Source organism: Periplaneta americana, chromosome 3, assembly GCF_040183065.1.
Source record: "Periplaneta americana isolate PAMFEO1 chromosome 3, P.americana_PAMFEO1_priV1, whole genome shotgun sequence".
Lineage (NCBI taxonomy): Eukaryota > Metazoa > Arthropoda > Insecta > Blattodea > Blattidae > Periplaneta > Periplaneta americana.
This window is the reverse complement of record NC_091119.1, coordinates 36,698,759-36,713,450: the sequence shown is the minus strand read 5'-3', so window position 1 is coordinate 36,713,450 and position 14,692 is coordinate 36,698,759. Positions and strand designations below refer to the sequence as shown.

The 14,692-nt window shown below is 34.2% G+C and overlaps 1 protein-coding gene across 13 annotated transcripts in view; it reads right to left on the bottom strand.

Moving 5' to 3' along the window:
- Positions 1 to 14,692, bottom strand: part of Hasp (Hig-anchoring scaffold protein) — a 797,842-nt gene that overhangs the window by 40,568 nt on the left and 742,582 nt on the right. For 12 of the 13 annotated variants that reach the window (XM_069820307.1, XM_069820300.1, XM_069820301.1 and 9 more), the window contains 4 exons: positions 13,241 to 13,356; positions 12,891 to 13,033; positions 8,214 to 8,340; positions 2,518 to 2,692 (listed from right to left, as the gene is read on the bottom strand). In XM_069820307.1, coding sequence (XP_069676408.1) covers positions 2,518 to 2,692; positions 8,214 to 8,340; positions 12,891 to 13,033; positions 13,241 to 13,356 — 561 coding nt within the window. The remainder of the gene's footprint in view (positions 1 to 2,517; positions 2,693 to 8,213; positions 8,341 to 12,890; positions 13,034 to 13,240; positions 13,357 to 14,692) is intronic. The other variant, XM_069820303.1, reaches the window with a different exon arrangement.

The following is a 14,692-nucleotide window of genomic DNA, read 5'->3' as shown; positions in this document are numbered from 1 at the left end:
TGCGGCCCTCGTTGAACTTTCTAACCCATCTCCTGACCATTCCATCACTAATGGCATCATCACCATACACCTCACAAAGTTGATGATGAATGTCAGCTGGTTTGATGTTTCTCGCATTCAAGAAACGGATAACAGACCGCATCTCACAGTCGGCGGGGTGCTCGATCACTTTAAACATTTCAACTGATCACAACTAACCACACACACGGACTGAAGCTCTGAAACTGCATGCACAGCTTGCCTGAGGACTGAAGAAGGAAACACACATGCGCAAAATAACGATTGCAGCGATGCAACAGCCATAATTGAAAATGGAACTTACTTTAAGAACACGCCTCATACGTGTAAAAATGCATAAATAACCAGATGTAAATAATTAAAGCGAATGAATAACTAATTAATAAATAACAACATACTAAATTTCATGAGAAAATTTTCTTCTCACATGAGAACTCATTCCACAAAGGAGTTCAGGGATGACACATAGACCACCAAGTTACATGGGACAAATTAACAGTAATTAATCGAATACATGAATTGAAAGAATAAATGAATGAGCGAATTAAATAAATGATAGATAAATAAATAAATAAATAAAATGAATTAAGAATCAACTACAATAAATACAGTACCGGTATATAAATAGATTATCAGTAACAGGAAAGAAAAAGAAAACTTAATTTATTATATTCATATACATACAATAATTTCATTAACAAAAATTAATAAATAACATGAATAAACACAATTAAAAGTACAAACAAAGGGAATTAATATAGGCTACAAGATAATCAAAATGCACTAGAAAATAAATATGTACACAAATAAAATAAATTACTAAAATTAAAGCAAAATACCAAGAATGTAAATAAATAGAATACGAGTAGGGCTATGTTAGCAATAAACGAACAATGAAATTAAAATGTGTAAAGTACCATACGTAAATCAGTAAACACAAATATAAATGAACAAATTATAATTAATTAAATTACAAAACACAAAAACAAATGAATATAATAAACAGCAAAATAAATTAAAAATTAATTAATAAAGAAGTAAGTACCAGTAACTAAAATAAATTTAATATAAAAACAAGTAACTGCATTAAATATACAAGTATTGATAACAAAATTTTCTAAGTACATAAATAAATAAATGAATAAGTGGATGAGTGAATGAATGAATGTGTGACTGAATGAATGAATACGTGACTGAGTGAATAAATAAAAGAATAAATAATAAATGAATGAATGAATAAATAAATAAATAAATAATGAATGAATGAATGAATGAATGAATGAATGAATGAATGAATATAAATAAATAAATAAGTATAGCAAGAATCAATAAATATACAAAACAGTTACGGCATTAGAGAAAAAGAAATTGGTTGTGTCACTACCTACTGAAGGATGCATTAGAGGGAACGGTGAATGGAAGAAAAGTTCGGGACAGAAGTACTTACGGTTGACTCTATATATTATAAAGAAGATGAATAAATACACAAGAAAGTAACTACATTATATATTCTAATAAACAATTTCTAAAATAATTTATCTCAATATATATGAAGTGTGGAACTTGCACAATATTTTCAACGTCTATAAAAATTCGTAATTAAATTCAGCCTCCTATCTAGAAACTGTTTTGAGTCAATGGAATAGGTCTTGTAGCTCAATGGGAATTGAAATTAAGAATAAGATTATACATTCATTACTTTTTGCAGACGACCAGGTCATCATGGCACAAGAAAGGGATGACATAAAATTTATGACAAAAAGTTAATAAGTTGTTATAAATCAAGAGGTCTAAATATTAATTTTACAAAGACAGAATATCTGGTAGTCAGCGGAGAAAGTAGAAATTTGAATTTAGAGAGTGGTGTAATTCGGGCGGTGGACCATTTTAAGTACTTGGGATCAGTACTACATCAATCTGGTACATGTGAGAGAGACGTGAAAATCGTGTGTCTCAGGTCCGCTCTGCTATAAAGCAGTTAAATGGAGTCCTTTGGAGTCGGAACATAACACATAAGACAAAGCTGACGATTTTAAATGTGATAGTAGAAAGTATTCTGACATATGGTGCCGAGGGCTGGACATTGAATGAAAGACAAAAAAATGCTATTAAAGCAGTGGAAATGGATGGTTGACGACATAGCTTGCGGGTGTCTCGTCTACAAAAGGTTAAGAATGACATTATTATGGAAGAGTTGAATCTACAAGAAAATATAATCGACTGTATGGAACGGAGACAACTACAATGGTTTGGACAGGTGCAACGGATGTCAGACGAGAGGTGGCCCAAGAAAGTATTGAATTGGTCTCCACCTGGAAGAAGAAAAAGAGGACGGCCTAGATATATGTGGAAGGGAAGAATTATAGAAGCAATGAGAGCTAGAGGCCTCGAAGATGGATCCTGGAATAATAGAGAAGAATGGAAAAAGGGAATTCAAGGCAACCGCTTATAAAGTGGAGAAGCCTTTAAAAGTAAAAGTAGTAGTAAATTCAGCCTCACCTGTAATTGTGGCTGATAACCCACTTGGGTGTGCCGAATCTTCGTATCCAAAGACATTCCATATGTAGGATCGTTCCTGGATACACAATTAGGCGCCCATCATTGCTCTGCGCGATTGGTCCCAACTGATGGCGAAACAAGATCGTTGGCGGTTTCTCCACTGCAGGAAGAAAAACTGTTATCCAAGCATACGCAAGTCTGCCAACGTGTTGGTAAATTGTGAACATCGAGAAAAATTAAAACTAACAACTATCTCATGCAGGCAAAACTATTCTGCCATGTTTCTAGACATACAGAAGCTAAATGATTAAATCTCTCACGTTCATCCACATGTTGGTGGCCACACATGTCCATGATTAGATTCTAAATCCAGACTGAAATTAATACAGCATACAATTGTACCAACAAATATTAGTACTATATATAATCATTAACACTTAAATTCAAAGAAAACACACTATTAATACTACTAAAAATTTGAATATACATGCGAGTTTATGCAAAGTAAATGTTACAAAACGTAAATTGCCATAATGCAATATTTCTGAATCAGAATCAGTAAAAATATGTCGACTTCAATTTCGACATCTATATCTTACTTCTGATTGAGGTCCTGGCTGATATGTTTATATATTATCAGAAAGTATATCTCACTTGACTATATTGTCAAAGGAAGAACAATTGTTTGTATATATCTGAAGTCTGATTAGTGTAATATATTACTAATGTAGTCAGTGATGTATACAAGAGAGGGGAAAAGCAAATGGCCACCTTACTCCATTATCTCTTAGAAAATCATTGAGATGTTTACAGTATTAAGTGGATAGTTGAGGATGCAGAAGGCAAAAGATAAACTTTATAACATCATCTTGTCATAAATTACAGCATTTACAATGTCAGCTATCAGCACGTATATTTATGAACTGTGCCAGTTTCATTCTGTGATTACGGAAGTAAAGTTCGATTTTGTTTGTTGTAGATGAGTGATTTTATACTATGGATAGTTTAAATACAGGTACGTTCTTTATTTTAAAAATAAAAATGATTAGACTTGTGCTCGTTGTTTCCATTTATGGTCACTTATAAATGTGTAATCTTCTTTTATTTAAATTTTCACTGTAGTACTGACAGTCTTTCAAAATGTGGAACATCATGGAATGCTATTGTTTAAAAAATTGAAGTAATATTAGGTACTATAAGGGTTATTGGTAGAAAATTCAGATGCATGTTTTAGGAACACAGATTACGCGATTAGATGTCTGGCGAGGACAAAGTGATTTTTCTAAAAGGAAGGCACAAGTTCTTGACTCTGAAGAAATTGGATTTAGTGAACTGTACTAATGAGCGATGACATTATCATATTATATAAGGAATATTATTGACAAATTTATGTAGAATGTTTCAAAGAAAATGGACTGAAAGCATTCCAACTCTGATGTAAGTTTTAGCTAAGAACAGAAACTAGTTGAATTGTACTATAACTTTTCTGGGAAATGTGTTAAATGCAATTAACCTGGTCCTGCACCAACATCTGGTCCCAATAGAGGATCTTGCCATATTAACTGTATGACAAGAATGGCCAGCTCATTTGAATGTCTGAAGTTGGTTCATAATGTGCACAAAAATGAGGACAACACTAGACTAAATGCCCAATTTTGGAAGATAGATAATGATAGAAAAAATAACGGCATGTGAAGAGTCATGCCATTACAAAAAGAAAATGAAACTGTGATGGTACTCACAAAGGAAATTAATTGAATAGTGTGATTCATTTGGCCATTTTTATGATATATACATACACATTATTCTTTTTAGACCTCTATCATTACATTTTAAGCTTGTTTTCTTTCAAAATAATACCAATCCTTGTCTAAAAGTTTGTGTTATTGTGCATGTCACTTGAAAACTCGCTCAGTCCGTAGACTGGTGGATAAAAAAAAAACTAGCCCAGTCCTTTCATAAAAATGGACTTAAAACGTTTTGGGATCACATTCTTCAATTATATTCTAATGATCATATTCAAAAGACATTCAATATTTTAGCATGTGTTCATAATTTCTAAGCGAAAGTTAGATACACTGTTGTATAAATGTCAAAAAAGTCAGTAATTTTCCCTGTACCGGTATTCTCTCAAAAAGTTTTTCTTCCGTTAGTATTTTGTCTTTCCATTTTACCCCCAGTAAAATAAGAAACATATAATACAGAGTGACACAAATTTTAACGTTTTTCTCTCAAACTTATTTATTTTAACCTCATATTTTTTTTTTCAGGAGAAATAGAATGTGTCTACATAATAGGCCGATTCCATTAATGGATCTTGCATGTTTAAAAACTTACTTTTATTAAGACACTGTTATAAATCTTTAGGTGTTTTGAATCTTTCTCTTTTGTAATATAGACAGTCAGTTTTTGTGAGGACAGTAAACATACTTCTTTCCATGTCATAAACGGAACATCCTGTGTTTCGACTCCATCATCAAAAGGCAAGAAAAGGGGAACCTATCTGTTGGGTCTGTTAACAAGAGCTGATAATAAAGCCGAAAAAATGGACTCGATGCAAAAAAAAACAATCATTTCGAACCACGTTGAAGAAGTCTTATTTGTACTTAAAATTTGCTCCTTTTAGAGCTGAAAGATTTAGACACTTTTAGAACTTATATGATATACATGCCAACTTTCCCATCTCCAGTTTACGTACCAGTATACAAAAATTTCACATCTTGAGGGGACAGATTTTTGCGAACATATCGTTGACATTGTTTGGTTTTAAAATATGCTACAAAACAGTAAGATTCTAAAATGGCATTTCAATCCATTCACTACTAAAATGAATAATGCCTACTTGCTTTCCTAAACGTGTTTCTCAACCTGTTTTATGCATTAGTATGCAAATGTTGATTACAGAAAGACACAGAGGTATTAATTTAATTTTATTAAAAATAAACAAATGAAACATAGTCACATTAACCTCTATAAAACTAGACAATTGCCGGTATATTGGAACCTAAGATTAGCACATAAAATAACAGGAAATAGTTTTCCGAGAAAAGATAATTTGAAAGCTTCTTGAAAACCTTACTCGTATTTGCTGAATTTTTTCTAAATTAAAATCAATAAAATAAAATAAAACACCTTAATTTAATTTTCAATATTATTTCTACCAATAAGAATAACTGAAATTAATTGCCAATTCTCTTCTTTTTATGCGTATTTAATTTTCACGTGTTGAAACCACTGAATAACGGCAACATAGTTAATTTACTACATAAGTAATATTTTGTTGAAATACACAACTAAGGACTTGTCCAGGAGTTATGTGTGCCTTTTTAGGATTGAGAATGAGTGCTATTTAAATTTAAAACTTATTACATTGATTATATTTTAGTAATTACAAGTCATTCGATTATTTTTCTAGACAACAGTTCATGTCATGCATAAGCTTAATTGTGAGTACCTACTGAAATATTAGTATTATTAAAATAATATAAAATTATTTTGTATTCCTTTTGTAAACTACAGGTGTTTTGATATCACTGAATTTTTTAAATATATTTCTAGATAATGTTACAAATAGGACCCGGAAATTCATGCATTTCAATACGTTATCTTAGATCCAATGCAGACTAGCGTTAAAAGGACGCTGTGATGCGCGGTTTAGAAGTACATTGTTCTAAGTGACAAATACACACATGGTTCCCGGGATGCAGCGTCAGGTAAAGACAGACGGCGGTCTGCATTGGGCCATATAGACAAGGAAATCGACGTAGAATAATAGTGATTATGACGCTACGTGTGGACGGGTGGACGCAGGGATACAGCGTTAACCAAATAAGTGGACGCGCGTCTTTATGACGCTAGTCTGCATCGGGCCTTAGAGGGTGTAATTATATGCTTACACATTATCTGTACGAATTATAAATATTTATGAGTTCATTAACCATGATATTATGTTGGATATAAGTACATATTTTCGTCATTTTTATAAACGCGTAATATTTTCAACACTTTAAGATCTATATGGAAAATTTATAACATTTACAAGATATCTTACATTCGTTAATACAAAAAGCAGGGAACTGCATGAGAGATAGAATGTGTTAATCATCGTGATGAAATACGAACACTCAAACATCACGTGCTAGGTCTCTGACTTGCATGCCTCTATAAAGAAAAATTTTGTTAAATGTCCACCGAAGAATTTTACCAATCTTAATTATCATCATTTGTAAAGTGTTCATATAACTGTGTTTTATATATATATATATATATGTATATATATATATATATATATATATATATATATATATATATATATATATATATATATATATATTGTATGTTTATTGTCTACCGAAGAGTTGAGCTATTTAGATCAATAACATCTTAATATTCCACTTCCACCTGCAACAGTGTTAATCCGATGGGCAATGTGGACTCGATGTGGTCTTGTATTATGCTCAGAATCTACAAGTTGTTCAAGAGGTGGTTAATTCATTGGACAAGAGTAATGCTGTGTCTATTGAGAGAGTTCAAAATATAGGTACTGACAAGCAATGAGTTGGAAGAGACTCTGTTCATTTTTCCGATTTACCAAAAGCAATCACTTTGCTGGAAATTGATTGCAACCCCCTTACATAATTTGTCACTAGCTACTTTTTAAGGAATGAAATGTAATCTAAGTTCTGTTCCTGGCAGTGTAGGTCAAAAAGAGAAGGAAAAAGTGACTAACATTATTTAGAAAAATCCTGGATAACAACAGTTATGAGATATTCGAAACATTCTTGAAAGAAAATCCTCCATGGCACTCAAAGTCTACGAAACAACTAACATGCCTAACTTAAATACGCCCCAATAATCTTGTATAACATGAAAGGGAGTTTTTAAGATAGAAAAGCATGTTCAGAAACAACAGATGCAGTTTCTCAAATTGAAAATCTCAGCCATGTGTTAGTCGTGAATTGTAACTCTTTGCTGATTTGAGACAATGGAACCACCTCTGCTTCAACCTCTAAGGAATAGCATTCGTGCAGTTACAAGAATCATAATTTCTCTTAATTTATTAGTGCATATTTACTGGCTTATTTGTTTTTTAAGGGCATATTTGCATGCATATTTAGTAATTTTTTAGGGCATGAACTTCCGGGCCATTTTTTTTAAATATTAAAAGTATATGATATATATTGAAAATATATTTCAATTTAATTTCATATCTCATTGCAAGTTCAAAAGTACAAACTATTAAAAAATACCAATTTTATATAAAAATGACAAGAATAAATAAAGAATAATATTTATAATATTATGAATAGAATTGGTATTTACTGAAGACTCGCACATTAAGTTTTTTCATTTGAAATTATATCCACTTCCAATTTTTTGTGATTTATTTGAAAGTCAATTGATAAAACTATTTGTTGAAATTATTTCAATTACAATTGATATAAAATGTGTGTAAGTTCAATGGATATCTAAGAACAAAAAAAAGTTTCAATTAACCTTCTTCTCACTTGTTTTTGCCTCTCATACACGTTTCTTTTACATTCTCAGTACATCCTCATTCCACCTATTGTTTTTCTACAAGGTGCAGTTACCGGTATATCTTTGTTTAATATTTTGAGTTGAGTTACACTACAAGCCACTATGAACTATATCTGCTACTAGTAAGCGACACTAGACTGCAATGGAGTTGTACCTACATGCATAATCATTCTCCTGGTTCAGTCCAAAGCAGACAGGTTTCTGACCATCCCATTCGCCTCCCACACAGCGACGACGGTTTGACCCAATCATGGCATACTTCCCAATGTCGACACATCTTGAAACCTACAAGCAGGAAGAAGTAGATTTTCAGGAAATGCAATAGGCTACCCATCATTATCTCACAAAGAAATCTTCTCCAACGGTTTAAAGGCATCAGCAGACATGTTTATTAGATGACTGATTGGTTCCTATACTTATTTTTTGAAAGATGGGACATGACAGGAGCGTTGCGATCGGAAAAACAACTGAATGTCACATAGCGTGGTAGGCCTGTTGCTATGGTAACAACAGTTGAGTTGCCAAACTTACAGTTTGCATGTGGTGAGTGCTTAATAGCTCTCTTGGCGACATTTATTGTGCACACAATGTTAGCATTGTTACGTTTCGTCTTTGATTCTCTGTCGATTTTTGTATTGTTTTCTTACCTTCGCGTCAATTGTCAATGAATGTTTTAACGTCAGCCATCTTAACGACAATTGCTAGCTTCCATCAGCTGGCAGCATGGTAGTCCATATTGGCAACATGGCACTGTAGTTCCAAGCTCGGCCGCTTAACTGTCTTGTCCCATCTTTCAAAAAAACAAGTATAGTGCTTCCAGAAATAGTCCTACCTGCACAGTGTTAATCTGATGGCATCATGAATTCAGTAGGCTACAGTCTATACTAATTGTTGGAAATAAACTTTTTCCAAAGAAAGTTAGGAAATTAAACTCAGCGGAAGAGTACTTTCTCAGAAAGATATAATTTCATTATATACTAGCCATACCCATGTGCTTCACTGCACTTGCTACATACAAAAATATAAATTGATTGAGATGGTATGGTTATAAAGTGGATTGTCATTTTAAAATTCATATATCTCGTTATACTCAGATTAAGGTTCTGGTTGATATGTACATCTATTATCAGGCAGTACATCTCACTTGACAATATGTGTTAGAGGAAAAAAAATTGTTTGTATGCATCTGAAGTCTGATTAGTGTAATATGTGATGTATGCAATGGAGGCGGAAAGGAACTGACCACCCTATCCCATTTATCTTCTGGCCTAGTTACCTCATAAGTGATGCCATGTTGGTATCATTTGTGAGTTTCAGACTGTCTACCGTCTCAGATTTTATACTCGTACCCCTTAACCTTTAAACCTTATCTCCACTCTCATCTCTACTTCAGTCTTTGTTCTAATACTATTCTATACTTTACATTCTACTACAATTTGCCTACAACTTTCTGTCAATCCTATACAGTATCTATATACTAATTTTCCCATTGTCAGTACCGGTATTTCTCTTAGCAACCACTTTTATTAGAGCCCGGACGAGAAGTTATGGCACCAGCGCGAGGGACGCATTTTAGTTCGTTTGCTTGGACTCGCCCTCACACTCAACTGGAGGGGTGTTGGGTTAGTTGGTTACTAGCATTCCGAGTGTTCAGATCGTTCTGCTACTACCGCTATTGCTAATACTGAAAACATTGTCCTTCTGACCGCCCTCATTATGGCATTGTCTCTAAGGTGTGAAATCATAGAGTAGTTCATAGTCAAGGATATGAAATAGCATACATTGTATGGAAATGCATGTCAGAAGAGGCTGTAAGAATGCTGTACCAATTCCATTGAAAAGCGTGTGTGCTAGAGCACTGGCTGCCACTGGTATTTCAAAGCGAACCTTAGCAAGAATCAGGAAAGAAGGAAAAAACATTGAGGCAGGAACAGCAGATTCTTTCTCCAGTCCAGAAAAATCACAGCCGAAGAAGAAGATTGTTGCAGCTGTAGAAGTTTTGATGAGGAGGTCATAAGAAGACTCATCTATAATTTCTACGCTATGCATAAGCGGAGGCCAACTCTGTAATCGCTTCTTCCAAGAATGGATATCAGTGTATGATTATGTGAAGAAAGTAGAGAACAATTACATTGAAAGTGACCACGTGATGGACAGTATTTTGGAGAACATTTCCATAAACTTAGGGATATCTGATTCCACCACAGATCAGTCATCTCATTCGGACAGAGAATAAAAATATAACAATCGAATAGTGGGCCTAATTTCATTAGGTACCTTCAGACTCTTGCGTAGGAAACTGGTGATACTAAGGCAAGACGAATGTTTTCAGAAAGAGATGAAACGCATATGCCTGCCGCTCTGAGCTTGAGAACCGTAAACCAAACAACCCCCACTCCTCTACACTCCTGGCCGGCAATTTAAAACTTCGCGCAGGTTGGTGCCATAACATCTCGTCTCAGCTCTACCATACATTCTCTATCCTAAGCTTTTATCTATTTTGATTTATTTCCTATTTCACCATTCATCTATATACTTCATTCCCTCCTTGCCTACTATTATATACTTATATGCTTTAGTTCCTTGTTTCCATAAGTTATCCATCTCACTTCACTACTTTCAGTTACTTCTCTTCTTGTCACCATCTCTGTGCTATTCTATCAGTTTATTTTTTCATCCCTGACTTATTTGTACTGATTTTTCTCACTCTCTTTCATCACTACTTCCACAGCACTAAGTATTCTTTTGTCAGTATTCTCACTCTCTTTCATCACTACTTCCACAGCACTAAGTATTCTTTTGTCAGTATTCTCACTCTCTTTCATCACTACTTCCACAGCACTAAGTATTCTTTTGTCAGTATTCTCACTCTCTGTCATCACTACTTCCATAGCACTAAGTATTCTTTTGTCAGTATTCTCACTCTCTTTCATCACTACTTCCACAGCACTAAGTATTCTTTTGTCAGTATTCTCACTCTCTTTCATCACTACTTCCACAGCACTAAGTATTCTTTTGTCAGTATTCTCACTCTCTTTCATCACTACTTCCACAGCACTAAGTATTCTTTTGTCAGTATTCTCACTCTCTTTCATCACTACTTCCACAGCACTAAGTATTCTTTTGTCAGTATTCTCACTCTCTGTCATCACTACTTCCATAGCACTAAGTATTCTTTTGTCAGTATTCTCACTCTCTTTCATCACTACTTCCACAGCACTAAGTATTCTTTTGTCAGTATTCTCACTCTCTTTCATTGCCACATCACCAGCACTTAGCATTCTGCTCTCAATATCCCTAATATTCAGTGGCGTAGCATAAAATTTTGAGCAGGGGAAGCTAACTCAAGTTGTCTTTCATGCAATAAGAGAAAACGTATTACAAAAATACAGTTTTAAAATAAATAGTAGTCAATGTCAAGTCAGCAGTCGAAGATTGGTTGGAACATCGTAAGTAACGCCAATAAGGCATGACCTCAAATGATACGTAGTAAAATATGATTTCACGGTTTACACATATCTCTTAACAAATAGACATGTATACGTATAACATTAGCTCACTCCCTGTCATACTTAGAGAAATCACAATATTGGTATCGTTACGTAAGTATGCGTCTGTCTTTTGGTTGTGTCCTTCATTGACAGCAAGGGAGTCGGTCATTTGTTTTTTAAATCACACTTTTGTTCGTAAGTCAGTCTTGATAATACAATTGTCCTAAAAAAATTCAAGTAAATTAGTGTCAGGAACTGTTATTTCGCCCATTATTTAATATATCAGCCACAATGCACACTAACACTTCAACTGAACACACCTGGCGAAAAGGGATAACTCGGAAACTACTTATTTTAAATGTTAAAGCTAGCTTCCTGCGACTAGGGTAGTTTAGTTAGAAAGGGATGGAAAATCTGCGGGGTGGATTACACAGAAGAAACCAGTCTGCTTGGAAGCTGGTGTGTGCAGGCTTCTTGTTTACTGCTGCATCACAAATCATCCTGAGCTGCCGCATCACAATATTTAACGCGTAAATATAAATCCTATTAAAATTAATAAATCATTTCCTCCATAAACTGCAGGTTTATTATTAAATTATTATTAACTGGGGAAGCTGAGCTTTTTAGCTTACATTGACGCTACGCCACTGCTAATATTCACTTTTAGTTACGGCAATTCTCCTATTTTTTTCCACCTTTGGTTTCTTCTCTTCGTCTTCTCCATTTCACTTACCGTATATATTTATCCCCTCATTCTTAATCATTGACTCTTTCTCACACTTCCATTTTTTTTATTTGGTTATTTAACGACGCTGTATCAACTACGAGGTTATTTTAGCGTCGATAGCGAAATGAGGCCGAGAATTCGCCATAGATTACCTAACATTTGCCTTACGGTTGGGGAAAGCCTCTAAAAAAACCCAACCAGGTAATCATTCCAATTGGGAATCGAACCCGCGCAATAGCCTTAGCCGACACAGCTACACCGGGGCTCACCCTCGCACTTTCATTCATATCTTTTCCCACCACTGTGCCCACATTCATCACTTTCTTCTGTGTGCTTAATCTATCACTTTTGTCTCCCATGAATTGTTTGCACTAACTTTTTCTTACTCTCTTCCATTGCTAGTATTCTATTTTCAATATTCTTCACACTGACTTTCATTCTCCAGGAGTTATAGTACCAGAGGAGCAACTTACAAGATGTTTACAGGAAAAAAACTGTGATATCAAGTTAATTTATTTTGGAAGGTAGACTTACTCTGTAATGAAGTGTTTTTTTAGGAAGGAAGGACATAGTAAGAACTGATTTATTCTGTATTGTTAATGAGAGATGTCACTCACCAACATTGAGCCTGGTGGAAACTCCACAACTTCTTCAGTGATTTGTTGGTCATTGTAGAATGACACCAAGTTAGGTTCTGTGTTGCGGAATACGCAGGTACTGTTCCGGAGCACTCCTGACCCATCCAGCACGTCCTCTCCTTCTGCATTCAACATAACATTCACATTAGACAGTCAAGACCAATTATTTTTGTAAAAGCGAAAATTACCAGAAAAATTTAGGTTTCAGTTTTATTATTAGGCCTAGTATAGATTAAAACATTTTTAAACAGATATAAACTGTAGGCCTAATGATATTACAGTACTCACAGCTCTGTACATCATAGGATGTTGAAAATATCCAAGCTTACCGCAGTTTAGTGATCTTCCTACCCAGCTGCCATCTTCACAGATGATCCTCCATGTTGTTTTCTCGCCCATGATACTGGCTATGCAATTGAAAGTGACTTCAGTGCCATCAGGGAAACTGAAAACAAACATTGAAACTCTAAGAAAAAGAAACCAAATTAAATAAAATCAACTATGATGTTAATTTTAAATTATAAAGAAACAGAAAAAATTCAGCACATCAAACTCACAGCACTGCAATACAGTAGGCTTACCAATAAAAATACAAAAGAAAGATTTATGTAAATCATGAAGATAACAAATTTAACCAAACATGGGAACACTAACGACAGTGGCTGCTGTGGTGATGATGACGATGATGATGATGATGATGATGATAGTAGTAATAATAATAATAATAATAATAATAATAATAATAATAATCATCATCATCATCATCATCATCGTCATCATCATCATCATCATCATCATCAACAGCATTCCAGTGCTTACATTTTCAGTTGGATAGTCCTATTTTTCTAATAAAATAAATTGTGGAACACACACTGGAGAAATAGGGAATTTGATCTCAGAAGTGTCCCCTTCTCTCTTTTCTTTCTTTGTGTACTTTACTGTGAAAGCAGGTTTTGTTACGGCAGACAAAAGCGTAGCAACAAGCCAGGAAACTGTGGTACTCGATATTGAAAACTTTGTGTAACAAAATAAAAATTGAAATTGACAATGGAGAAAGTATATACCTGGGCAGGAAGGGTAAAGCAAGAAGTTAAACAGAGATTGCCTTTAGCTCCTAATCTCTTTTGCATATAATATATCGATGAAGCCATTAAACTGTAGTAGAGTGTTTCATCCAGAGGGCTCAGAACAAATGTGTTTTAAATATTTTATTTGTTGATCTCATAAAGATTGTAAAGTGTGTTTCAATTTTAAAGAAGCTTTCAACTTCAGTGGTTATCATTGTCGAAATTCAACGTGGGCAAGAAATTTCTCACAGATTTTATCTGGAGCTCTTTTTCAGGAACAGTGTTCTCTTATATGCCGTAAATCTATGATATGGGACATATAGCTTCACTTCCCTTTTGCGAGAAGCCATGCTAGGGGTTTTATTGTTCTTTAAAATCCATCATCCTCGGCTGGGTTTGAATCCACGAACTTAGCATCCAACTGAAGAAAACAGAACCGGCAAGGATGGGGTTCCTCAGGCAAGTGCCTAATTTTACTTTTCTCCATCACCAGAGAAGTGTCGATATAAGGAAGCAAGTAAATAACATACGATAAGGCCTAAGTGAAACGATTGAAAACCAAAAGAGAGACTGACAGGAACACATTAAACAAACCAAATTTCTTGGCTTAAAAATAGATAATGTGTTAAATCGGAAAAAATAATATTAAAGTAATTACCCCCAGACTAAATTCAGTATGTTTTGCTATTAGATCTATGCAAAAGATAAAAACAA